Consider the following 26684-nt stretch of genomic DNA (forward strand, 5'->3'; position numbering starts at 1 on the left):
TCTGCAGTTAGAATGTGTCTCCGTTTGGGGGCGCCTGGGTGGCTCAGTCGGCTGAGCCTGTCCGACTTTGGCTCAGGTCATGATCTCAGGTTTGTGAGTTCCAGCCCCGCATCCGGCTCTGTGCTGACAGCTCGGAGCCTGGAGCCTGCTTTGGATTCTCTGTCCCCCTCTCTCTCTCTGTCCCTTCCCCACTGTGCTCTCTCTCTCTCTCTAAGCGAATAAACATTACAAAAAAAAAAAAAGGTAAAAGCTAGTGACCATTTCGCAGAGAGCCCCACTGCCATTGCGAGCAGAAGTGCAGGTGTCGTGGACCTCCTGAAGCCACTTCTCGAACAACTGAGGTTCGAGGTTAAACAGTCGCTGGCCGCCGCAGGGCGATATTACTATCTAACATTACTACTAACATTTTAAGAGTGAAGCATACATACAAAGAGGACTGGAAGACCTCTGAAATCAGAATGAACCTTTAAAAGTAGACACACCCCTCGCTGTGACCCGAGGCGACATGGGCCGCCGGAAAGTTCAGGGAAAACACGGAAAAACGGAGTTACCCTGCAGGTCCGGAGTCTCCCGCGGTCGTGGGAGCAGCTGTTCTGCGCCTGCGCCGAATTTCCCGCATGCTCAGTAGCTGCAATAGGTTGTCTGCATCCGCCAACGTACGACCTATTGCCGGGGAGAAGGCCAGGTACTGGAAGCTACCAGGGACCTGTTGCTTGATAGCTTTTAGTTGTTGTTGTCACCCTTCCAAGTGTCTTTCGTCTAGCTTTGTTCCAGGCTTGTCACTGTAAGTTTCTCCCCTGCGAGTCAGAGCAAGGGCCTTGGGCAGATCTGAATCATTTATTGGTCCCCTAACTCCACCCCTTTGCAGAGATATAAGGAGATTTCAGGGATTTATGTTAAAAAAAGAAAAGAAAAGATTGCGGGAATCAGATTGCCTCTCCAGACATTCCAATTTCGGACCCAGATTCTTGAGTGTCAACAATTTGATTGTTTGATTTGTTTTCGTGCTCTGGGATCTTTTCATGGCAATATATTGTAGAAATGGCAAGGCAGACCTAGACAGTGGGTTCGTTAGAGACTGCCTTACGCCTAAAATTAAATTTCGTTAAAATAGCACACATTCTTCCTACTGTCTTTGCTGCATACTTATAGAGTTGCTTGATTTATTCAGGTTTTCCTGAAAATATAATTGCTAGTTCGAAAGATGTGTACGTTTTATTTTTAGTAAGCTTTTCAAGACCACTATGCATCCTTGCTAACAGTGCTCTGGAGGATGTTCCCTCACAGGCTAGCCCACATTGGTCATATTTATCCATGCCAGTCTTACACATGAACAATCATCTTTTGCTGTTTTAATTTGCATTTCTTTCATAATTAGTGAGGTTGAGCATTTCATGTAATTAACTAATGGCCATTGCTTTTCGTTTTCTAGGAATAGACTGTGTCCTTTGCTCATTTTTCTACTGGATTATTTATCTTTAACATGATGATGTAAAAAGCCCTCTACATAACCAAAGTTAACTCAGATGTCTAGGCTGTGATACAATTTTTTTTTTTTCTCATTTTGTCACTCATCTGCTTTGTGGTAAACTGGCTACATAGATATTTTAATTTTTATGCAGTCAAATTTGTCAATGTTCTTTTATAGATTGTTAGTTTTTCTCATGTTTAAAAGTCCTTTACCAAATTTATAAAATATTTAATACAGTATTATTTTCATAATTTTATGGTTCATTCTTCTAAAATCATGCATTGATCTGGAGTATATATTTGATACAAAGAATGCAGAAAGTTTTAACTTTTAAAAAGATTAGTAATTGTTCTTGACATGTTTTTGCACAATTAACTTTCCCTTGTGATTTGAAATACCACCTGTAGTATCTATTTCTGGAATTTAATTCTGCCCAGGACTAAACTCTTTAATTACTATAGTTTTATATCGTATTTTGATAACTGGTAAAGAGTGTATCTCTGCTTGTTGTTCTTTTTTCAGAATTTGCTCTGTCGTGCTCATATTTTTATTTTTCCAGATGCCTTTGCACCTGGCATCATTTGATCAGGTTTCAAAAGATATATAATCTTTGTATTTTGATTGGGAACTCATCATTCATTTAAAAAAATTTTTTAATGTTTGGGCAGGGAGAGCGGGAGACACAGAATCCAAAGCAGGCTCCAGGCTCTGGGCTGTCGTTACAGAGCCCAACATGGGGCTCGAACTCATGGACTATGAGATCATGACTTGAGCCAAAGTGGGATGTTTAACCGACTGCCAGCCAGGCGCCCCATCATCATTCGTTTTGGGATCCTAATCCTCATGTGCTCACCACCTTTATATCGATTCAAGGTACATTTCCCAGGCTATCAGAGGAAATGGATCATTTGATTCCTGTTGTGTTTATCCTTCCAAGTTAGCCCTATTGGCAACTGTAAAGATTTCTTAAAGAGTGGGATGTTGGGTTGATAGCCTTAACTGGCATGCAACCTTTTTCATACATACTCTAAGCCTCAACCTCCAAATGTTATGAAAAAGAATCTGTACTGTGATTCAGGGTTATCATATTACATTGATTACATATTATCATACAACATATTACATTGACCCCAGGGTCAAAATAATGTTGCAGAAGTTATAGGAATTATTTCGCCCTTAACACTGCCCTGATGTCTCTGCAGGAGAGCCAGTAATGAGGACAATTATTACAATAATGGTTAGCCAGTATCATTTAGTGCTTACTTTGTGCCAGGAACTGTTACAAGTGCTTTGCATGCAATCCTCATTTAATAATTACAGCAACCCTATGCTATAGATGATATTGTTAGCTCCGCTTTATAGCTAGAGGCACAGAAAATTAAGTGGCTTTCCAAAGATCAGACAGCTAATATATGCCAGAGCCAGGATTTGAAGACTGGCAGTGAGCTCCAGTGCCTGTGCCTTTAGCTACCTCATGATGTTTTGAGTAAGCTTTCAGAAAGACGTGTTCACAAAAGGCGGTGTTTTAGGACCCAGAAGGTATAAAACTGGTAGAGAAGGAAGTACAGTGTGTGTAATTTGACCTGCTATAAGGAAGTTAGCAACTTGCAGGTAGCTTTTCAGACTTGCTCTGGCGCTCCAATACCGTCAACGAGTGATTCTCCAACAGGTGATTCTCGTTTGGGTTCTGGGAGGGAACGCAATGAAAAAGGCTAACAGGAACCTCTTTTACAGATGTGTTTTGATACTGTGATTAGATTAATTTTCTTTATATTAAGGGCCAAAATTGTATTCATTTGCTTAAGAAATATGTAAGAATATTAGACAGGGATAATAATTTTATTAATTATGTTTGGATCAAAGTATTTCAGAGAAATTGGTTGGCATATTTTCTTACTTGCCAACTAGAAGTGATTTGCAGGATCTCTTTAAAAATCAAACCTAGGGGCGCCTGGGTGACTCATTTGGTTAAGCGTCAGACTTAGGCTCAGGTCTTGATCTCAGGGTTCGTGAGTTGGAGCCGCACATGGGGCTCACTGCTGTCAGTGCAGAGCCCGCTTTGGATCCTCTGTTCCCCCCCCCACCGCGCCTCCCCCTGCTCATTCTCTCTCTCTCTCTCTCAAAAATAAACATAAACAAAATTAAAAACCAAACCATTCTTAGGAAACTGATGTTAGCTTTAAATGGCAGTTCATGTAGTATGCATTTTATGAGGAATGTAGTAAAAAGACAAAGCCTGAAAGCTTGTCTTTATGAAAAAATACTGTGAACTTGACAAACATAAAGGGAAGTGGTTTATTTAGATATGAAGCCTGATAAGTCTGGAATGATTGCTTAATTAGCTCAAAGGTAAATGATATCTTGAAAAGTTAGAACACTACCACACAGTGAGGGAAAAGGATCTGCCTTTCATAAATGTCATTTTATAGAAGATGGGGACTGAACGAGCATACCGACACATAGTAGCACAACAGCGGTTAAGACATTTGGGCAGTGCGTAATTAGTTGCCTGAAGACTACCTTTTCCAGAGTAGAATAAATCAGATAGGTAGCCAGTCATGGATACTAAGGGAGTAGAGGTAAAGTCCACAAAGTATTTGCTGAATTATTTCTCCTGTTTTCAATTTGAGGTGTTCCTGCATGAGTGATTTTCATGAGCAGTTTTTCGACATGTAGTACCTAGCATGCCAAGAAAATGAATGTAGCCTGATGATATAATAAGATAAACAGGATCTAAATACATAGGAGTTTGTTTTATTTTCATCTTAATTACCGACAGCTACTGGCCACAGGATGGTGTTCATTACCTTACATCGAATTCAATTCTGTCCTCCTTCTGAAGGGTTTCAAACACTTCACTTGTTTTTTGTCTCAAGTATGTTCATAATGCCTGTGAATAAAATGTGGATGACAGGAAAAAGATGTAGAAAAGAGCTTGAAAGCCTCATCAGATCAAACATGCAGTCAGAAATTGGTGGTAGGATGATGGCTGTTGCCGAATTGAGGTTTATAATGTCTTTTCTGTTCTGTATTGTGTTCCTTTAATGCATTAAAGTAATGTTGACCTGATTTGATGGGGGGGGGGGGGGAATCATGGGGCGGTTCCCTGTAAGCATTCTGAGACAGAGATAAAGCCCAAGAGGTTTATTAGGGAGTGTTCTTGGGATCACTTGTGGGAAGTGGAAAGTAAGCAGTGATGCCTTGTCACGGGGTGGGAGTTGGGCCAGGACAGAGTCCCAGCCAAGGTCTCGGTCAACCAACCGTGCTGGGCATTCAGAAGCTCGGATGAGCCATCAGAGTTAGGGTGGCACCCAGCTGGAGTGTGGAGTGACCTTTAAATCCATCCCCTCTGTTGACCAGTTTCAGGTGAAGTGACTCATCTTAGCAGATAAATTCCCAGAGAAAGGTGGCAGGTAAGGGCCATCTGTTCGTGGCACTCTCAGCAGCTGGGGAAATGTCCTTCAGCCCTGAAGGGAATCTGAATGGTACATTGCAGCCTCAGAACAGTCACTAAAATTGCAGGACTTGTATTTGTATTTTCAAAGAGGAATTTATCCTAAAGGCTGTTTTTTTCCGCATTTTTCATTGGGCCAGGGGCTATTCTGACACTCATTACTTTTCCACATGATTGGTCTTTACCCCAATTAATTATGTCACTTGTTCTCTTTATCTGGTAACTGACGATGGTAGTAATAAATAACCAGCAGGTTAAATTTTATTTAATCTGTAATGGACTATTCTGTGTTTTTTAGGAACTAATTATCATCACCTGCAGTCCCTCCTCTTTTTAATTACTGCACACATCCATCCACATCCCTTACACTGTCCATACCTCTCTTGGCACTTACTAGTTTTATGTTACAGGCTTTAGGTTATAATATTTTATCGCCAATCCACCAAAATATTAGCTCCTCGGTGGCAGATGTTTTATCTTATTAGTCTTTGCAGCACCTTCCATGGCCTTTGCACATACATTCATATATCTCATACATACAACTTTTTCACATGCTCATAGGCCTGGGCCAGCTTACCCTATGCTTCAAAATGTACCATCTGCAGAGAGAGAATGCTATAAAATTTATTGAAAGAATCAATGATGAAATGGAAGTTTTTCCAAGTCTCTTTTAGTAAATATTTATTAAGGAATCTACACAGTTAGGCACTCAATAAATATGTATTGAGTTGAATTCAAGTAAATAAAACCAGTAGAAAGTAACACAACTTTCTCTTCATTTCCCCCCAGGGTTTATCATGGCTTCCAGTCACACTGTGTTGATGCGGCTGGTGGCCTCGGCGTATTCTGTTGCTCAAAAGGCAGGAACCATAATCAGACGTGTTCTTGCTGAAGGAGACCTGGGTATCGTGGAGAAGGTACTGAAAGTCTCATCTCATTTCATACCAACTTTATTTTTGTTCCTTGAAGTTTAATTTATTTATATTTTTGAGAGAGAGAGTGCGAGCAGGGGAGGGGCAGAGAGAGAGGGACAGAGGATCCGCAGCGGGCTCTGTGCTGACAGCAAAAAGCCCGATGTGGGGCTCACGGGGCTCAAACCCATGAACCATGAGACCATGACCTGAGCCAAAGTTGGACACCTAACCGACGGAACCACACAGGTGGCCCCAAACATTTCACTTTAATTCATGTTTCATGTTAACCAAGAAAAGATCATTGCTGATAGATCATAAGACGCTGCTTCTCTTTTTCTCTAACGATTAACTTAATACAGTTTTAATTCATTGAACGCATCTTCTCAAAAATGTTGTGGAAGAGGAGGACATGAAATCATACTTATCTGGGGCCCATGGGTGGCTCCGTTGGTTAATTGTTGGACTCTTGATTTTGGCTCAGATCATGATCTCACAGTTTGTGAGTTTGAGCCCCATGTCGGGCTCTGCACTGACAGCGGGGAGCCTGCTTGGGATTTCCTTTCTTCCTCTCTCTCTACCCCTCTCCTGCTGGTGTGCATGTGTGCTGTTTCAAAAATAAATAAACATTAAAAAAAAAAGAAATCATACTTACCAAATTTATCAAAAAATGAACCTGGTAAGAGTAGTTAATATATTGGTTAGTTAATATATTGGATCACAGAATAAGTATTCAAAAAGTTACAAACACTGAGAAAAGAGGGCCAAGTCCAACAGGATATTATATTGGGAATAATTATAAGGTCCCAAAGTATTAATGTTCAAGGAATAAGAAGTAAATCTGATTTATAATTGTTTGAAAAAGAGGTTTTAGTTGAAAACATACTGAGTGATAAATCAGCAATGTAATTCGGCAACTTTCAGAAGGCTACTAATCTCACTGCCTTTTTTATAAAGTGTTTTTACTGTTATGAAAAATAGGAAATAAAAAAAAATAGCAAAAATAAAGAAAAGTTATCCATCACACCACCACTGCCAATACTTATGATCATTTCTTTTCAGATAGTTTCCTTACGGCATCGCTTATTTTTACATTGATTTTATATTGTCATTGTATTAGATGTACCACATTGTAGCCTGTAGCTCAGAAGTAATGGAAAAACAGTATTCAAGTTAGGAAAAAGGTAATAATCTCACTGTCCTCTTTACCGGTCAGACGCTTCGAGTACTTTGTGTCTACTTGTTGACACCTCATTTTAAAAGAGGAAGGGCAGAATTAAATTTGTCACACAAAGTATTGAGTGCCAGATGAGGTCTGGCCCTATGTCAGTAGAAAGAGCAGGAAGTATTATCCTGGAGAAGAAAAGAATTGGGATAGCTTTCCTCGTATACTTCATGGCCGTCAGTGTGTCTTTTCTCTAGAGAGCAGTGTCCAGACTTGATTGCTGTATGTTATCTCCAAATTTAACAAATCTTTTCAAAGTTTCAGCAGATATTTCTAGAGCAGCTACCATGTGCCAGACACAATTCTTTAGGAAATAAAACAAAGATCTGTGGCCCTATATTATACAGTTACTTTGCATTGAGATGACGAACAGACTTCAGTGTGGCATAAGTCTTTGATTTTCATGATCGTTCCTTGTCTCACTCTCACTCAAAAGTATTATAAAATTTCTACTGTTTGAAATAAAATAATCCGTAAACCCACCTAACCAGGCATATGTAAATTGCAACATTTCATAATTCTGTGAAAGCAAACTAACAAAAGGTTGTAGCTGTCAATTACCAGATTTTACACTGTCTTTCACTAGAATGACTATCTGACATACGGCTTGAGTGAGAATATTGTAGATGAGCTATACATATCGAATATTATTGCTGTTCATTTTCATATTTTTTATATTTGAGAAATAGGAATTCTTTGTATCATCCTGAGGACCTATTGAATTATTAGGGAAGTAGATCAGTAGACTAGTAGAAGATTAGTGAATAGAAGTTGTAGAAGGATCCGTGTAAGGAATACCTTTCAAATAGCTAAAGTTTTTAGCTCCGATTGCCTTGGAAAGTTATCAGTTTCCTCTCTCTTCATCTTTTTTAAGTAAAATATTGATGTAGAGGGGCGCCTGGGTGGCTCAGTTGGTTAAGCGTCCGACTTCAGCTCAGGTCATGATCTCGCAGTCTGTGAGTTCGAGCCTCGCGTCGAGCTCTGTGCTCAGAGCCTGAAGCCTGCTTCGGATTCTGTGTCTCCCTCTCTCTCTGACCCTCCCCCATTCATGCTCTGTCTCTGTCTGTCTCAAAAATAAATAAACATTAAAAACAAAAAAAGATTGATGTAGAGATCTTATGAAGAGGATTTCTCAATTGGGGGAGAAAATGGTCTAATAATCTAAAAACTCCTTTTCAAACTTTAACCACTATAAATCCCATGAGAAAAACCAAACTGGGAAACTAGTTGACTCCTTTGGTGTTAAGTTCCATGAATCTAAAAGTAGACAGTGTGATTTAAATGATATGGACACTCATGCATTAGGAGTCAGAGGACAACTTATTTCCTACTAGTTCTGCTGAAATTTGCATTCTTTGTTGCAGACCTGTCCCACAGACCTGCAGACCAAAGCTGACCGGTTGGCACAAATGAGTGTATGCTCTTCACTGGCACGGAAATTCCCCAAACTAACAATTATAGGGGAAGAGGTAAGACTTGTGAGAATCTGTGAATTCAGTGTTGTGATACAATATGTGTGATGCATTATGTTTTTAATGACTGTTCCCCATATGGATTTACAATTGCCCCTTAAAGATTTATATACCACTATTCCTATTTCAAAGTGTTGTATCTGGTGTTTTAACACCAAAATGATTTGTCATATTCCTTGGACTTGAAGGAAATTAAATTATAAAATATTTGATTTTATATATATATAATATTCTGATTATAAAATATTTTGGTCCATTTTTAGGCAGGTATCTCACTTCTAGACCGTAAAAGATAGTTCCTGTTGTAATAATCAGCAGACAAACTATAAGATGGGATGAGTTCTAGAACTTTGGAATAAAAATGGATTTTGTTATTTCTCGTTTCGTTTTTTGTTTAAAATTAGGCTTATTTGTGCACTTACCCAAAGACTATAACACTGAAAGTGGTGGAGTTTGCCTGTCCTGTGTTTGAGAGGGAGGTATCAGATGTCAGAGCAACTTTACTTAAATATGTTTATAGCACTTAGATATTTTTTTTTTAATTGTTCAGGATAAGAAGGATGGGGTTTTTTTGTAGTCAACTTTGCTCAGCCATATATGGTCATTTTTGCAATTTGATTTGATTTGCTTTACTTTCTACTCGGTTAAACTCTAAACATAAAGGGTAAACAGGAAGCCCTCGTGACCCACGGTGCTGCAGTTGTTCTGTTACGAAGACAAAGGCTGCTCTGTAAACACCAAATAGCTTCAGTGACCATCAGTGTTCTCTGCCCTAGGATCTGCCTTCTGAAGAAGTAGATCAAGAACTGATTGAAGATGGTCAGTGGGAGGAGATACTGAAGCAACCGTGCCCATCACAGTACAGTTCTATTAAAGAGGAGGATGTATGATCCAGATCATTATTTCGTTCTTTGTCAGCCTTCATGTTGTTGCTCTAGTAAATAAAATTTGCCAGTAATGTTGAGAAGTTGGTAGATATAAAATAGGGCCAACCAGGAACTTGAAATCTTTCAGGGCCAGCATAGAAGTACCAGGCAACCACATGGAATGTATGATCTGTTAAGTTAGGGTTTAGTTTCTTATCCTCTTGGCTTCTTCTCTAAAACTATTATTAAAAATACCTGAAGGAAGAACATCTAATTTGTTAGTAGATTTGGGTAAAACATTCCATTGCTAGAAGGAGATGAAATAGATCCCTACGTTATAGTTTAGAAGGCCATAAAAATCACCTTACTTACTTATTTTGATTTGTTTAACATACATTCGTCAAATACTTTGCTCTGTGATTTGGAGGACAGAAAGAAAATGAAACATGGTGTCTTCCATCCGAAATATGCCTCATTCACAAATTCACATCAAGCATTATAGCTGTAGTGGGTAATGGCTACACATCCTGAATCACGTTAAGATCCTAAGGAGAAGGGATTTCTTTTTAATGTACCATCCGTTCATAAAACATTCATTTTTCTTTGCTGTATATTATTGGTATCCTTAAGTTAAAGTCAGACTGTCATTATTTTTTTAAATCAGCATTATATGCCAAAGTGATTACCAGCCACACGTTGTTCAAAATATTTTGGGTGCCACTTTAGTTTTCCCTGTATTACCACATAGAGCTCAGTGTGTTCATAGCATTGTGTTTAGCGTTCAGGTGACAGCAAATTTATTAGTTAAGCATCTTGTATTTAAAAGTCTTTGTTTGAGAGAGTGTGAGTTGGGGAGAGGGGCAGAGGGAGAGAGAGAGAGATAACCTTAAGCAAGCTCCACACTTGGCATAGAGCCCACGCGGAGCTTGATCCCACAACCGTGGGATTATGATGTGAGCTGAAATCAAGAGTTGGACACTCAACCAACTGAGCCACCCAGGCGCCCCGCATATTTAAAATTCTTAGGTCAGGGGTGCCTGCATGGCTCAGTAGGTTAAGCATCCGACTTTGGCTCAGGTCATGATCTCACAGTTCGTGGGTTTGAGCACCCCCTTGGGCTCTGTGCTGACAGCTCAGAGCCTGGAGCCTGCTTCAGAGTCTGTGTCTCCTTCTCTCTCTGCCCCTCCCCCGTTCGTGTTCTGTCTTTCTCTGTCTCTCAAAGGTAAATAAATGTTAAAAAAAAAATTAAAATTCTTAAATCAGACTTTTCTCCAATTTAAATGGACGTTTTCCATGATTACAAAATATAAGGTTTTTTACTATCACGAAACTGATGACATTAGCTTAAGCAATTCATAGTATAATTTTAAAAATGAAAAAAGTATTTTTAATCTACTTAAACCTATTTTTTAAATGTTGTATGCTTACTTTGGATATTTCTCTTATTTAGCTTGTGGTCTGGGTTGATCCTCTGGACGGGACCAAGGAATACACTGAAGGTTGGTATCTCTTTGGTATTTGTTTCCAACAGCAATAGGTCTAGTAGATGATATTTGGTCGGCAACACTTAATATTTCATCTGCTGCATGAAAACCTGGTATCATATCTCATGTCCATGGCCTGAAGCTATATTTGTGCTCATCCTCGCTAACTGTTATTGTATATCAGTGAGTGTCAAGACAGCGAGGGAGAAAATTCATCTCCTTCAAATACCACCCCCCCCCCCCCGACTGTCTAACAGCCGCACAATTCTAATGTCCCCCAGGTGAGGATAGCTGACACTAAGCCAGTGTCAACAGTGACAGCGCTGAACCCCCAGCTCTGTTGGGGTAGAAAACAATGTAAAGCCCAGCTGCACTGCTGGGCTGTGCCACCTCTGCCCTCCCACACCGCTTCCACTCACCCTCCCCTCAACTGTGAGCTGCCTTCTCACTCACAGCCTCACCTTTAAAGATGAGTTTGGAGGGGCGCCTGGGAGGCTCAGTCCGCTAAGCGTCCAACCTTGGCTGAGGTCATGATATCATGGTTCCTGGGTTCAAGCCTCACATCGGACTCTGCGCTGACAGCGAGGAGCCTGCTTTGGACCCTCTGTCTCCCTCTCTCTGCCCTTCCCCCACTTGCTGTCTCTCCCTCAAAATAAATAAATGAACTTAAAAAAATTAGGAAAAAAAATAAAGATGAATTTGGAAACACAGTACAATATTTCTTTGTGAAATTGTCTACAATGAGAAAATTCAGAAAGTAGCAGATTAAAATAAAATGGACAGCATTAAAGTAAAAAGACCATGCTCCGAGTCTTAGGTTTTAGGAGCATAGTGTACATACGCTTAGAGTTTTATTTTTGAAACAGAGATCTACATAGGTTTTCTGATACTGGCTCTCAGCTTTATAGCTTAAGAAAAAGAAGATTTCACATCATTATTAGAAAAACTTTCTCTGTCTTTGGATGACACATACCTGTAATGAGTCTGTCGCACAGTGTATATGCAAATGTACACATGCACACGCAGTACAACTTCTCAATGATCCGTTGAGAAATAGGGAAGCTCTAGATAGCTTAGTACATATAAGAACACCCAGATAGATTGTTTAGATCTTGACCCCCACCTCCAGAGAATTTGATTCACTGGCTCTGGGAAGAACCCTGAGAATCAGTGTTAAAAATTATGCCAGTTAAGGGGCACTGGCTGGCTCAGTCAGTAGAGCATGAGACTCTTGATTTCAGGGTCGTAAGTTTGAACCCTACGTTGGGCATCAAGCTTACTTTAAAAAACAAACAAAAAAAAAAACCATGCCAGTTAATTCTGATGCTGCTTGACAATGCACAGACGCCACTTGGAGAAATGTTACCTTAGAGACTGAAATGGAGGTCTAGACAGTAATCCTGGAACAGGGAGTGATCCAGCAGGCAGGAGTGACATGGATGGTGGCAGAAGGTCACAGCAGTTTGACAATAATGGCTGTGGAGTTATGGCTGGTTTATTCAATTGGTTTACAAATTGTACTAATGAGACCATGCCTATCGATTCAGTTAAGTGGCCATAGATCCTTCTTCTGTCTCTGGCCAGCTATCTCTTATAATTTGTGCATTTTGCCAGCAGAGGGATTGATCGTGGATGAATCATTACAAATCTCTTACCTTTATTCCAAAAATAACTTGGAGCAGTTGATGTGCTGATGATGCATTATATGTAATATGAGAAAGTTATATAATTGATATTCATTTCTTCCTCATAGGTCTTCTTGACAACGTGACAGTTCTTATTGGAATTGCTTATGAAGGAAGAGCCATAGCAGGAGTTATTAATCAGCCATATTACAACTACCAGGTATTACTATAAATGATATAAAAATATTTTATTAGATACAGTGTTATATGATTCCTGATGTTATCTAATCCAGTGATTTCTAACTTCATTGCCCATGCAGTTATTAGGGAAGTCAACAAAATACAGATTCCCAGGTCATACCCCAGACCTGTTGAATCAGAACCCCTCAGGGCACTGATACGAGGAATGTATATGTATGTATTTGTGTGTACAGAGGGACACTATGTATATTACATGTACTTTTCTATGTATGCCTTATTTGAATGCCAAAGTTTGGGAATTACTGACATGGTTCTTGATTAGCTTGGTTATTGAGACACCTGATTTACAGGTGGTTCTTGAAGCATATTGAAGAAATGAACCATTTCAACCGAGAAAAGATGCTAGCCATGTTGTTTTCCAGGTAAAGCTATATAATCCCTAAATTACAGTCAGCATTGATAATAGAACTAGCTATGCTCTTGCACTCATTTCTCCTATTTTGTCTCTCTAATCTGCTTTGACTTTCTATTATGCTCCCAAGAAATTTCCTTCCTTAGAAACAAGAGAGTAATGTAATTCCAAGGCATAAATATACTGTGATGTGAAATCACATTAAATGTTGAAGGAAATTGTTGAAATAAAACAGTTGAGGTATTTGCATTACTGTGACCTTGATAGAACTTGGAGAATCGAAGTAACCAGAGTGGGGACTATTACTTCTGAATTGCTAGCTTGAGTTTAAGAGCAGGATTAATCTTTGCTTCTAAGATATTTTTTTCATGTGTATGATCATAACTTTTTATTTATAATTATGTGCCTCTTAAAATTATTTAGCAAAAATAGTTCTGCATTACTGAACAACTCTCTCGTACTACTTTGCTTAAGTGTCTTTTAATTTTTTTTAATATGACTTTGTTTATACTATACGCAGACACAAGTTTGTGGTTTTTATGTAAACTTTAAAGTAAGTTTATACCATTACTTAAAGAGGGGTGTTTAGTTCACAGATGATGTTGTAATGCATGGCACCTTTCATCAAAAGATGATCGCAGTGCTTAGGGGTTGTTGATAGTTTCCATCACTTCTTTCTGAGATTAGAAAACTTGTATTCATTTTCCACAGAACAATGAAAAGCAGAAGTTAAGGGAACACGGGAATGAAGCAAAGGTGAGAAAAAATAGGTAGGGTTTTGGCCCCACTAGTAGGTAGAAAACAAGGCAGGCTACTTGTGGTACCCAGGTGGCCATTGTCCCTCTTGTGTGTCTGTTCAATTCCTCCTGTCCTGCTTCTCCCACTGCTACCTCTCTCTCCTCCACAGTCCCTTCTTTACTCTCTTTTTCCTCTCATCCTTCACGCTTGCATATGCCTTAAAATTTGTTGCAACAAGTGGAAAAGTTGCCCAGCTCTGTTGATGTATTCAAGGATGGATATTCAGCTTCAAATAGTCATCAGTATAAGAATAATTGCTAAAGTTTATCAAGAGCTTACTGTGTGCTGCCAGACTCAAGAGATTCACAGGCTTTATCTCATGTAATACCACAGTCCTATAAGGAAACCTTTATCCTTGTTTTAAAGAAGAAGAAACTCAGGCAAGTAACTTGCCTGTCATGGACAAGATCTGGAGACTGAAACCGAGGTCCAGGCTCTTACCATTACTCTATATTGCCTTCTTGAGCCAGATAGAAGACTTCTAACAATTTGAACTTTAGTATTACTTCTAACAGATACTGAACCTGGTAAGCACTTAAAGGAAGCAGGGTGGCTTAGTGCAAAGAAACCTAATTGGTCTTTATGTCAGAGATAGCCTCTAACCATTATGAACTGTAATTAACCATCATGAAGCCTTTGTTACGTCCAGAAAGTTGGTGTGGTGTTTTTGAAGGAGATGGAGAGATCAGGAGCACAGAGGAAGGCTAGCTGGCTGCCTCATGGGATTGCATAAGCACCCAGGTGCCAGATTCCTTGGTCACATCCTCTTTGCCTACATACTCATTTATGGAGTGAATGTGACATTTTAGGAACCAGAATACCCATGTCTGCTCTTTTAGTATGATTTCCTTTCTTTTTCAGAATAAATGGAGATGAATTGCTAAATAAGTTTCTTGAGAGCATGAGATTTATCTCAGCAATCAAACTGAAGCCCAATGAGCACCAGAGCCCATCTGTACTTTTCAGGTTCTAAGACTCTCCTGTGGTGTAGATTCAAGAATCTACAGAACAGAGGAAGCGCATGAACATATATTGAACACCAAGTTCTTATTCTTTGGTTCCTTTGTTGCCCCATATGCAGGGAGAGCTATGCACAGACCACCTTCAGCAGGCAGCCTCTTCAAGCATTGTCTCACCTGAAAAGAGCTGCCTCACCCAGTGATGTGCCCTTTTTCAAGGCAGTCCATTTCCAATGACTGATTATTGCATGAGTATAAATGCCTGGTATTTCCTTCCAATTTTTACCACCCTGAGGGCCATTCTAGCTTCAGAGCTAATCAGCTAAGGCTGTTATTGGATCTGCATCACAGCTCGGTTTCTCCCTCTGCCCACTCATGTTTCCTTCCCTCCCTTGCACAGGTGTTAACCCCAAGGGTCCTCCCTAATGAACACCCTCCCTAATTCAGAATCTGCTTCCCACGGAATGCAACCTGCAACATAAGCATATTTCACTATAACAGCACCCAGGATGCCGCCAGTGGACAAATAAGATGATGGGTTTCAAAGCATTTTGATAAGTAAAATGCAGTATAATTTAGCAATGAAGGATATCAGCTTTGAATACAGATGAGCCTGAGTTTGGTTATGATCTTCCCAGAGTCCTTGGTCAGGTTACTTAATGATTCCACATCTCATATTTCTCATCTGTAAAACAAGGATGGTAATACTTGCTTCATGAAGTTGCTTGGGGGGTTAAATGAAATAATACAGGTAAGGCACTTAGTATAGTGTCTGGTATGGTACTTGCTTAGAATTCAGTAACATATATGTCTGTATGTCTCTGGTATATGTTTAGTATATTAACATAATGGTGTTTTGATGACTCTGTGCTAATGATTTTATGCATCAGTTTTACTTTCCATGAAATACAAGTTTTGTTTTTCTGTATAAAGTATATAGCTAAAACAAGGTGTTTGAAAGTTCTTTGAGCTCTGCAAAGGAAAATGCAGGTGCTAAGATTGCATTATCATTGTCATTTTACCACCACAATTGTCAGTAAAAATGTTAACCCTGACCCCATTATCCGTGGCTACTCTTCAGTATCAGCCTATTCAGTTGCCGTGTCTCCATAGCTGCAAAATACATTATCACTATTACTTATTCCCATAGTAACAAGACCCTTGCTGTTCCTTAGATGATGAAAAGTAGTAATCAGCATATGGTGTTTCATTTCCTGGGTACTTCAGTACCTTTTGCAAACAACCATTTTCAAATACAACAACGATATCATTGGCTGATTCAGAGAGAGACACGAATCAGTATATGATTTTTCCTTGCCTGAGGACTTCAAGGAATAACCATAAGTTCCCTTCAGTGCCTCTTAAACCCAATTATTAGCCAAAACAACAAGAGAATAATCCTCTGATTATCTCAGGAAAATTTCATTGTCGATGATATTGTTCTGGTTCTTTATAACATTATCATATTTTTATTTCAAAAAAATCATGATGCTAACATAGCTCAGCATTCTATTTATGGCTGACATTTTTCTCCAGACTATTACAAGCTTTTCTGTTTCACTCATTTATATAGGCAGGACCAGATGCTGTGTTGGGGAGGACAATCTGGGGAGTTTTAGGTTTAGGAGCCTTTGGGTTTCAGCTGAAAGAGGCGCCTGCTGGAAAACACATCATCACAACCACCCGGTCCCATGGCAGCAAGTTGGTGATGGACTGTGTGGCGGCTATGAACCCGGACGATGTGCTACGAGTGGGAGGAGCAGGAAATAAGGTACAAAAGCGTCTGCCGTCCCGCTGAAATGCAATTGAGTCTTTGACAGAAATCCCAAGCTTTAAAAAAAAAAAAAAAAAAGTGAAATCAGGGTTGGGGAGAAAGAATTAGAGATTGTAACTGACCATCAAAGGCACATTTCAGCAACATTTGAATTTTTAAAAAACATTATGGTTCAAGTCAGTGCTAATAGAAGTCACCAGGATAAGATCCTGTGCCTCTTGCCAGCCCTCCAGTTCTCGAGGACTCTCCGGGGTTACTTCTAGATCTTTTATTCTGCGGACTCCAAGGATGGGCCTGCCTGCCTTTCCTGGATGCTTCCCCCATTCTTTCATCTAGGCTTCCATCCTCCTGAAAAAATTGTGAAATGGAACACAATTTGATCTTCATCCTTCCCAGCCCTGATCTCTTCTCCTCTGATTGCCCCCCTGAATATCATCATCCTGACATCCTTCAGGTATCTCAAAGTCAGCATGTCTAGTTGGAGCTCTTCCTTTTTCTTCCTGCCCCATGTGCGTTCCTCCTATTTCCTATCTGCTAAATGGCACCACCATTTTCCTAACTGCTCCAGGCAGACACCTGAAAGTCTTCCTAGACTCCTTCATTCCTCACAGCCTATCTCTGTATCTTCTTAATTTCTCCGTAATGTCTCCTCTTGTCCATCTTAACTGCCCCCACCCTACTTGAATCCTATCATCATCCTTCACCCAGACTTTACAGTAGCTTCCAGTGGTCTCTCTGTTTAGTCCCAGCCCTCACATTAACATAGAGCCGTTAAACATGCAAAACTTACCATCTGTCACTCCCTTGCCCCAGACCCTTGGACAAGTCCCTGCACCACAATTGAAAATCCAAGCCTATAAGAATGGAATGTAAATTCCTCTATATCTTGTTCCTTGGACACACCCAAGCCTTATCTCACGACATCCCCCAGCTCAGAAGCTAGTGATACTGCCTGTGGTTCCGGATGCACGTGCATTGCACACTTGTGTGCCTGGCACAGGAAGGCAAAGAATAAATACTTACCGAACTGAGTGGATTTAACTTTTCTTCACCTACCCTTTGGAAGCAATAATCAACTATTTTTAGATTTTTCAAAAGCACTTACTGGTATGAGGATGAAAATAGGAGTTTAAAAATAATAATATTTTGGAAAAAAACTAAAACATTTCAAAGTAAAAATATATTCTTGGTATTCACCAAATATAGTGACAGGTGTGATTTCTCTTTGCCCTTACTTTTATAACCACAAAAATCCCATTACATCTTTTATTCCCAAGGAGCACCATTCTCCTTAGGAACAAAGTCCCCATCCTGCATATTCCCCACCTTTGCTCCTATAAAAAGACCTTGTTAGGCAGTTATTCACTTTTTTTATATATATCAAGGACTTATTTAAGGATCTAATGAAGGCTACAGCCCTTCCTCCCTCAAAAAATATACCTGAAATAGTTCTTGGCCCATAATAAGACTTGACACACAGTTGCTAAATGAAAGGAAAACCGTTTACTTAAAAGTCTCCAGGAAGGTTTAATCAAGTTTGCTGGCGTTCTTGAGCATCAAGAAAAACAATTGAATGTGACCAATTCCTTTCCTTAAAGAATTCACTGAGATTTTCCTCATTCTGTCAGTGTGGCCTCTTAATCTGAATATTTGAAATCTGAATTTTATAGTACTGATTATTTTACAGCATAACCAAAAAATAAGTAAATGACTAATGAAAGCTTGATAGCAATTGCTCTTTATAGAGTCATGCAGTTTCTATCAGTGACCTCAGTTTTGTTTGAGAGTTACTAAGATGACAATTTAAAAATTCCTATTTTGGCATTAGAAACCGCAATGCACAGGATTCCCAAGACTTCAGAAGCTACTTGTTAGACTAGTCCGCGCTGCATTTCTGTTAGGACTTACTACAGTTTATACATTAGCGCACTACTGGATATTCTTCTATCCTTTATCTGACAATGGTCACTTCCTTACAAGATTGAAAAACTTTCATTTTTCTACAATATGCAATATGTTGATTTTACAGTAAGAGAAAAACAACATAATAAAAAGAAAATTACATTTATCTGACTAGGACAAGAAGACTGTTCCGATAGACTCGTAGCTTATTAAACCACTTTCCCCCCTCAGGTCACTATATTATTCTATATTCTATAGTATTCTATATGTTTCTCCATAATACTCATATCATTTAAACCTGCTAAAAGCTTTAACCTAAGTTGAGTTGGACAGAGGAATTGAAATATACTTGATAAAAAGCAACTTCTCTTGTTTTTCAATTATTTCATGGTCCAAGGATAATTATTATCTCTAACCTTACAGATTATTCAGCTGATTGAAGGCAAAGCCTCTGCCTATGTATTTGCAAGTCCTGGATGTAAGAAATGGGATACTTGTGCTCCAGAAGTTATTTTACATGCTGTGGGAGGTCAGTCCCTTTTATTTTGGGGAATTACAGTTTTTATAGTTGTTATGTTATGCTAAGATATAATTTTTCAGTATGTTATTTTACCTAGACTGTGAGGATATAAAAGCTAGAAGGAATTCTAGAGATTAGCCAGTGCAACTCCTGTATTTCATAGAGATAGAAAGTAGATTTTCAGTAAATTCCTCTTTCTTTAGTTATTGTTTACCTTTTGGATTTTGATCTACATACAGTTGATTTGATTTGATTTGATTTGACTTTATTTTAGAGGGAGAGTGAGAACAGGGGAGGGGGCAGAGGGGGAGAGAGAGAGAGACAGAGAGAGAGAGAGGGAGAGAATCTTGAGCAGTCTCCATGCTGATTCAGGGTTCGATCCCACAACCCTGGGATCATGATCTGAGCCAAAATCAAGGGTCAGACACTCACCAATTGTGCCAACCAGGCACCCCTACATACAGTTGATTTATTTTTTTAATGTTTTTTATTTATTTATTTATTTTTGAGAGAGAGAGAGACAGAGCGTGAACAGGGGAGGGGCAAAGAGAGAGACACACACAGAATCCGAGGAGGCTCCAGGCTCTGAGCTGTCAGCACAGAGCCTGACGCGGGGCTTGAATTGCAAACCACGAGATCATGACCTGAGCCAAAGTGGGCCACTTAACCAGCAGAGCCACCCAGGTGCCCCACATACAGTTGCTTCATTTAAGCCCTTAATGATTTATGGCTTTAATGCTACTAGGGTTTGTTTTTTTTTTCCTTGAAAAGTAAAATATTCATCACCACTGTCTTCACTGCAGTTTCATTTAAGCAAATATTGGTAAATATCTTAGTACTAGTGCTTAAGATCATAGAGTTAGAATTTTTTTTAATCTGACTGAAAATATACTACAAATATATACATAGTAAGATGATTTTTCAATTTCTAATAGACATCAGTTCACTTGTACTCTTGAAACACTTGATTTTTTTCTATAATTTCTCCTAATATATTATCAATATCTCATTAGTATATTACATGACAAGGAAGTTAGATTCATCACAATCCCATCTCTTTAAAGTATATAATAAAACTGTATTGTAACACAATTATATTCGATGAACATACTTCACTTAAACTCTTATTAAATAAAGTATTAATATTCAATGGAAGAATAAAGAAAACACTTCTGAAAATGGGAATCGTTGTGTTGGAGTAGAACCGACAAGAAATGTAATCACCTCAGGATAAGAGAAATTAATTGATACTGAGAAATATAAATTAAAAATGCTAAGTGAAATTGGTTTTAATCAGGGAGAAAAATAGTTTGTTATCTTTCAGTTAGTCAAAATTGCTCTATAGTTTTAAATTCAAGTGAATGAAAACTTAACCTTTCTAGTCACTCATTTATCTTATCCAGAATGAATTGATATTATTGTACAGGGAAGTAAAAGGAACTTAAAAATAGCTAGAAACATAACCATGTGGTCAGCCACTAATGTCGCATTGATTTTTTTTGCTGTAGGCAAGTTAACCGATATCCATGGAAATGCCCTTCAGTATAACAAGGAAGTGAAGCATATGAACTCCGCAGGCGTCCTGGCCACACTGCGCAATCACAACTACTATGCAAGTCGAGTTCCAGAATCCGTTAAAAGTGCTCTTGTTCCTTAAAGGAAAATCCCATGGACTTAGCTAGGAGAAGAACTTGATTCTCAAAATACTGTACTTTAATTAGATGGAATTAGAGTTCCACTTTATTCATTGTTGATCAGTGATTTATATTTACTTAGGAGTAGAAAAAGGAATTAAAGAATTTCTTGATTAATTATTCACCCAGACCAGTTGTGACAACTGAAGGGTTTATAAAGTAAGTGTGTTGATGGTTCTTTTCCTCCTTGTATTTGGATAAATGAAAGGAAGGCTTAATTTCAACTCCCTATTCTGGTCAGTTGTATAATCAACATTCCTGTTATTGTGAACAAGATTTCTTTAGGGCACAAAACCACAAGTTGTTACCTGAATCTCATTCTTGTTTTTCACAGTAGTTTTAAAAGTTGTCCTTATTCCAGTGATGAATACACTAATACTCCAGGGATGAATACACTAAAATGTCATGTATGTGGATGAAACAGATTTATGGGAAGATTCTTTATAATAAATGAAATCATTTAATTCTAGTTCTTTATGTTCTTTACCATCTTTTAAAAATTTTGAGTAGTATTTGAAAATTACATATTCTCTACTGTGCACATTATTCTTATGGCATCATTGTAATGACTATGGAAATTTAGGTAATTACCTTAGTTTTTTCCAAGGGGAGATTATAACATAAGCTATCAAAATCATTCTGACGTTCTGCCCAGATTTTTCTTTTTTAGGTCTCTTTGCAGTGCTTTTAAATACATTTCTCTGTTATTGGATTAGAGAAAAGTGGTTTAAATTAATGGTTCTCAAACCCAACTACATCACCTAGGAAGCTTTTCAAAAATACGTTCATAGGCTTCATCCCAGCAGTTTTGATTCTATATATTTTTAGAAAGCTATTCTGTGGACTTTGATAATCATTGAAGTTTAGATAATAACTTCACAGCATCTGTAACATAGCCTGAAGTGTGGCGTCTTGACATTGACACCTTTGACCACTCCAGTCTCTTATAACTCTCTTCTCAGTGATTTTCTTCTTCCCTGTCCAGCCATTCCCACCTAGTCTCCTTTCTTGGTTTCTCTTTGTCTCTCTTCATTTCAATGTCAGTGGGTTCACCAAGATTCTGCTCTGGGTTCTACCTGTTCACTAGATGATCTAATCCACACATATGGCTTCACCTGTTTACCCTTAATTCCAAAATCTTTGTCTAGTTTAGAATTCTCAGGGGCACCTGACTGGCTCAGTCATAGAGCATATGATTCTTGATCTGGGAGTTGTGAGTGCAAGCCCCACTTTGGGTGTAGAGCTTACTTTAAAACAACAACAACAATCCTCTCAAATTTTAAATTGCCATGCCCAAAAGCCTGTTTTGGTGTCTCACAGGTATCTGTGAATTACTAGGTCTACAAAGCTCTTCATTCTTTCCCATCCCTCCTTAAATTATTCTTCCAGTCCTCAAGGTGATTCTAGTAATTGGCCAAATTTGGAAATCGCTTCCTAAATCCATTTACTTCCGTCTAAGAGTAGAGTTCTCTATCTATAAAGAGGAGACTAAACCTAATTTTTTTTTTTTTAATTTTTTTTCTTTTTCAACGTTTATTTATTTTTGGGACAGAGAGAGACAGAGCATGAACGGGGGAGGGGCAGAGAGAGAGGGAGACACAGAATCGGAAACAGGCTCCAGGCTCTGAGCCATCAGCCCAGAGCCTGACGCGGGGCTCGAACTCACGGACCGCGAGATTGTGACCTGGCTGAAGTCGGACGCTTAACTGACTGCGCCACCCAGGCGCCCCTAAACCTAATTTTCTTAATATGAAATTTATTGTCAAATTGGTTTCCATACAACACCCAGTGCTCATCCCAACAGGTGCCCTCCTCAGTGCCCATCGCCCACTTTCCCCTCCCTCCCACCCCCCATCAACCCTCAGTTTATTCTCAGTTAAACCTAATTTAAAAAAAAAAGCCCAAGTGCAATGTGAGAATAACTTCTGAAGCCATTTTCTACAGGCTCCTATTTAAATTTTTTTTAATGTTTATTTATTTTTGAGAAAGAGAGACAGAGACAGAGCACGAGGCAGGGGAGGGGCAGAGAGAGAGGGAGACACAGAATCTGAAGCAGGCTCCAGGCTCTGAGCTGTCAGCGCAGAGCCTGACGTGGGGCTCAAACTCATGAGCCATGAGATCATGACCTGAGCTGAAGTCAGATGCTTAACCAACTGAGCCACCAGGCACCCCTACAGGCTCCTATGTAAAAATGAATTATCCAATACTCCTGAAATCATTGCTTCACTATATGCTAACTAACTTGGATGTAAATTTTTAAAAATAAAAAATTAAATTAAAATTTTAAAAATGAGTTATCCAAGAGACATATTTGAAAGTCTACGTTCTCTCTTCAATCCCATTGCTTATACATTAATTTATACCCTCATACACCTTTATTTCTTCCATGGATCACTGTGATATCTTCCTGCCTGTGCTGTAGTTCTTCTTCACTCCACTTATCATATTCTCTAGGGTGATTTTTTACAAAGTCAAATCTAGTAGTGCCACTCCCTTACTTAAAATCTTTTAGAGCTTCTTATTGCCTTCAAGATAAAATACTAGTTTCTTATCATAGCATGTAAACTCTGATGCCTTCCTTCTCCAGCATCAACTCTGATCACGAGCTTATATCCAGCTGTGCTCAACCATTTAGAGGTCTCCCCAAATACCATGCTTTCTCTCACCTTGGCTTCCATTCATTCATTCAACAAGTGTGTGTGTGGGGGGGTGTTTGAAGTTTATTTATTTTGGGACCTTGGGACACCTGGGTAGCTCAATCAGTTAAATGTCTAACTTTGACTCAGGTCATGATCTCACGGTTCATGAGTTTGAGACGGCGTCAGGCTCTGTGCTGACAGCTCAGAGCCTGGAGCCTCCTTCGGATTCTGTGTCTCCCTCTCTCTCTGCCCCTCCCCTGCTCATGCTCTGTGTCTCTTTCTCTCTCTCTCACAAATAAATAAAGTTTATTTACTTTTGAGAGAGAGGGAAAGAGCGTGCTCAAGTGGGAAAGGGCAGAGAGGGAGAGCAAGAGAATCACAGGCAGGCCCTGCACCGTCAGTGCACAGCCCGGTGTAGGGCTCAAACTCCCAAACTATGAGATCATGACCTGAGCCAAAATCAGACACTTAACCAACTGAGCCACCCAGGTGGCCCAACAAGTATGTTTTGAGTACATATGTGAGTCACTGCTCTAGGTACATACAACAGTGGACATAATGCTGACCTCTAATCTTTTCCTTTGTTGAGCTTATGTTCTTGTGAAGCAAATCAGATAATGAACAAGTAAATGAAATTATTTTGATTGTGGTAAATGCTGCAGAGGAAATCAAGTAGGAAGATTAGCTAGAAAGCAACTGGGGCAGGATGGGGAGCTGGAAGATGATCTCTTTTACATAAAGTGGATATCTTCTCTGTGGAGGTGATGTCCAAGCTGAGATTTCCAGTAGGAATAATGAGCACAGTGTCTCTGAGGAAAGACAGAAAAACAAAGCAGGAAGGGAGTCAGGATAGGCTGAAATAAAGTGAACAAGGAGAGAAGAATGTTATAAAATGAGGTCGGGGAGGCAGGAGCCAGGTCATGTACAGTCTTAAAAATTTTTTTTGTTTAGTTTTAAGTATTTAGGAGAAATGAAAATGACTATTAAAAGATACAGGGTTTCTTTCTGGAGTGATGGTTTAAAATCGTGTTAATGATTAAACAACTCTGAATACACTAAAGGCCATTGGGTTGTACACTTTAAATCGGTAAATTGTACGGTGTATGAATTATATTTTAATGAAACTGTTAGAAAAAAATTAAATAGCCCTGCGTGGCTAGTGCCCATCATATTACATAGGACAGCTCCATATCCTCTTCCTGGTTTATCGCCACAATTTTGACAACCACTCAACTCCAGCAAGATGTTTGAACTAAGCCTCAGAATTATATTATGCAGTTGCTATGGGATATTTTCATCTAGATACCTTTTTTTTTTTTTTAAGTAGTCTCCATGCCCACCATGGGGCCTGAACTCACGACCCAAAGATCAAGAGTGGCATGTTCTACCGCCTGAGCCAGCCAGGCACCCCTTTGTCTAGATGGAAGCATCTCAAAAAATCAGTTTGGGGACAAATACTTGGCCAACCTGTTTTCCCTCCTGTCTTGCTTCTTAAGACGATGACAACCATCCACCCAATCATCCGACCTGAAGCCTGGCTATAAACCCAGACACACCTGCTTCCTCCCACCACCCCCTTCCTCAGCATCTCTCTAATCACCACTGAGTCGACCTCTCAAATATGTCTGGAACTTCCTCTCTGTTCTCAATTCTGATTTTTATTGCCTTAGTTTAGGCCTTCATCTTTTACCTCCTCTCTGATAGATTGCTGTAATGCCATTTTAACTGGTCTCTCTGCCACCGTTTCTGCACACAACAATCCACCTGCCATACTGTTGTCGAAACGGTCCTTGTAAAATGAATCCTAATCATATCTCTTGCTGCTGCTTAGAACTCTTTACTGACTTCCTATCACGGGATGAACTCTAGTTCCTCAGAACTCTTTATAATTTAGTATCTGCTGACATTCCAGCTTTTTAATCTCTCATTGCAAAACATTTTACATTCTGGCAGTAATGAACTGGCCGGTTTTCCAAATACACACAGCTTCACAACTCCAGGCTTTAGCTCATGTTCTTTCTTTGACCTCTTTTTTTCCATCCCTTAGATATGCCATCTCTTACTGGAAGCTTTCCTTTACTATTCTCTCTTCCCTCCCCTACTCACCGTGAATAATCATTTTCCATCTTCTGAGCTACTTTGTACCTTGTGTAAGCTTTTACTCATGCATTTATTGTTATTACTCTTATTTCCAAAATGTTTTTTTAATTTTTTTTAGTTTATTTATTTATTTTGTGAGAGAGTGAGCGTGAGCCAGGGAGGGGTGGACAGAGACACAGAGAGAGAGAGAATCCCAAGTAGGCTCCGCACTGTCAGCACAGAGCCTGATGCAGGGCTGGAACTCACAAACTGTGCAATCATGACCTGAGCGGAAACCAAAAGTGGCCTCTTAACTGATTGAGCCACCCAGGTGCCCCCTCCAAAATGTTTTTAAGATGAAGGTATTTCTAGGGCACCTGGGTGGCTCGGTCGGTTAAGTGGCCAATGTCGGCTCAGGTCATGATCTCACCGTTCGTGAGTTTGAGCCCCATGTTGGGCTCTGTGCTGACAGCTCAGAGCCTGGAGCCTGCTTCAGATTCTGTGTCTCCCTCTCTCTCTCTGCCCTTCCCCCACTTGCACTCTGCATCTCTTGAAAATAAATAAATGTTAAAAAAAAAAGATGAATGTATTTGTTGCTGCATGTATCCCATTGTATAGCAAATTTTATTTGTCTCTTTCATGTATGAGACTAGGTCCCTTTATGAAGGGCAGAGTTTTTTTCTTTCACCTCTGTATTTCCTGTTAATTTACATTGTAAGAAGGGTTTAATGTGTTGTTTGAATCTCAGTAGATGCTGAAAATGCCCATTTTAATTTTTTTTTTTAAGAAAAAATACTGCTAACCTAAGAACAGAAGCAATTTTCCTTAACTGGATAGTGAGTATCTGTAAGATACCAGAAGGAAACACTATTCTTGATAGTGAAACAGCTATATTCCCACAAAGTCAGGAGTAAGAGAAATATGCTTTTGCTCGACATAACATTGCCCCTTTGACAATGAAAGAAATAGGAGGTAGAAATATTGGCTGGAAAGAAGAAAAGTACCTAGAAAATTCAAAATGTCTAAGAAAACGATTGGAACTAATAAAAGCATCCAAGAAGATAATGGTCCTAAGATCTGAGACTCTTACTGCTGTAGTCCTACTTTCCCGAAAGCAGGTTTCTATTTGTGTACCACAGTTGTACACTCTTTTTGTCATTTCTATTGATGACATCCATTTTCTTGATGATTCCATGCT

The 26684-nt window shown here is 39.3% G+C and overlaps 1 protein-coding gene across 5 annotated transcripts; it reads left to right on the plus strand.

The window, feature by feature from the left end:
* The first annotated feature begins 556 nt into the window (after positions 1 to 556).
* Positions 557 to 21237, plus strand: BPNT1 (3'(2'), 5'-bisphosphate nucleotidase 1). Of its 5 annotated transcripts, none has more exons than XM_015077388.3 (10): positions 557 to 685; positions 5715 to 5842; positions 8426 to 8530; positions 9310 to 9417; positions 10850 to 10898; positions 12637 to 12728; positions 13833 to 13877; positions 16452 to 16649; positions 18978 to 19083; positions 20583 to 21237. In XM_015077388.3, the coding sequence occupies exons 2-10, from the start codon at positions 5723 to 5725 to the stop codon at positions 20729 to 20731; spliced, it is 972 nt and encodes a 323-aa protein (XP_014932874.1). In that variant the 5' UTR covers positions 557 to 685; positions 5715 to 5722; the 3' UTR covers positions 20732 to 21237. The 5 variants fall into 5 exon arrangements, with proteins under 5 accessions (XP_014932874.1, XP_026930793.1, XP_014932873.1 ...); XM_015077387.3 differs by having other exon boundaries at positions 637 to 784; XM_015077390.3 differs by lacking the exon at positions 557 to 685 and adding an exon at positions 2144 to 2344.
* The last annotated feature ends 5447 nt before the right edge of the window (positions 21238 to 26684 follow it).

Source organism: Acinonyx jubatus, chromosome E4 (genome assembly GCF_027475565.1).
Source record: "Acinonyx jubatus isolate Ajub_Pintada_27869175 chromosome E4, VMU_Ajub_asm_v1.0, whole genome shotgun sequence".
NCBI lineage: Eukaryota > Metazoa > Chordata > Mammalia > Carnivora > Felidae > Acinonyx > Acinonyx jubatus.

Coding starts and splice junctions, on each gene's coding strand:
- BPNT1 (XM_015077388.3), top strand. CDS start 5,723: ATGGCTTCCAGTCACACTGTGTTGATGCGGCTGGTGGCCTCGGCGTAT. Junction 8,531..9,309: donor TAACAATTATAGGGGAAGAG/GTAAGACTTGTG, acceptor TCTCTGCCCTAG/GATCTGCCTTCTGAAGAAGT. Junction 10,899..12,636: donor GACCAAGGAATACACTGAAG/GTTGGTATCTCT, acceptor TCTTCCTCATAG/GTCTTCTTGACAACGTGACA.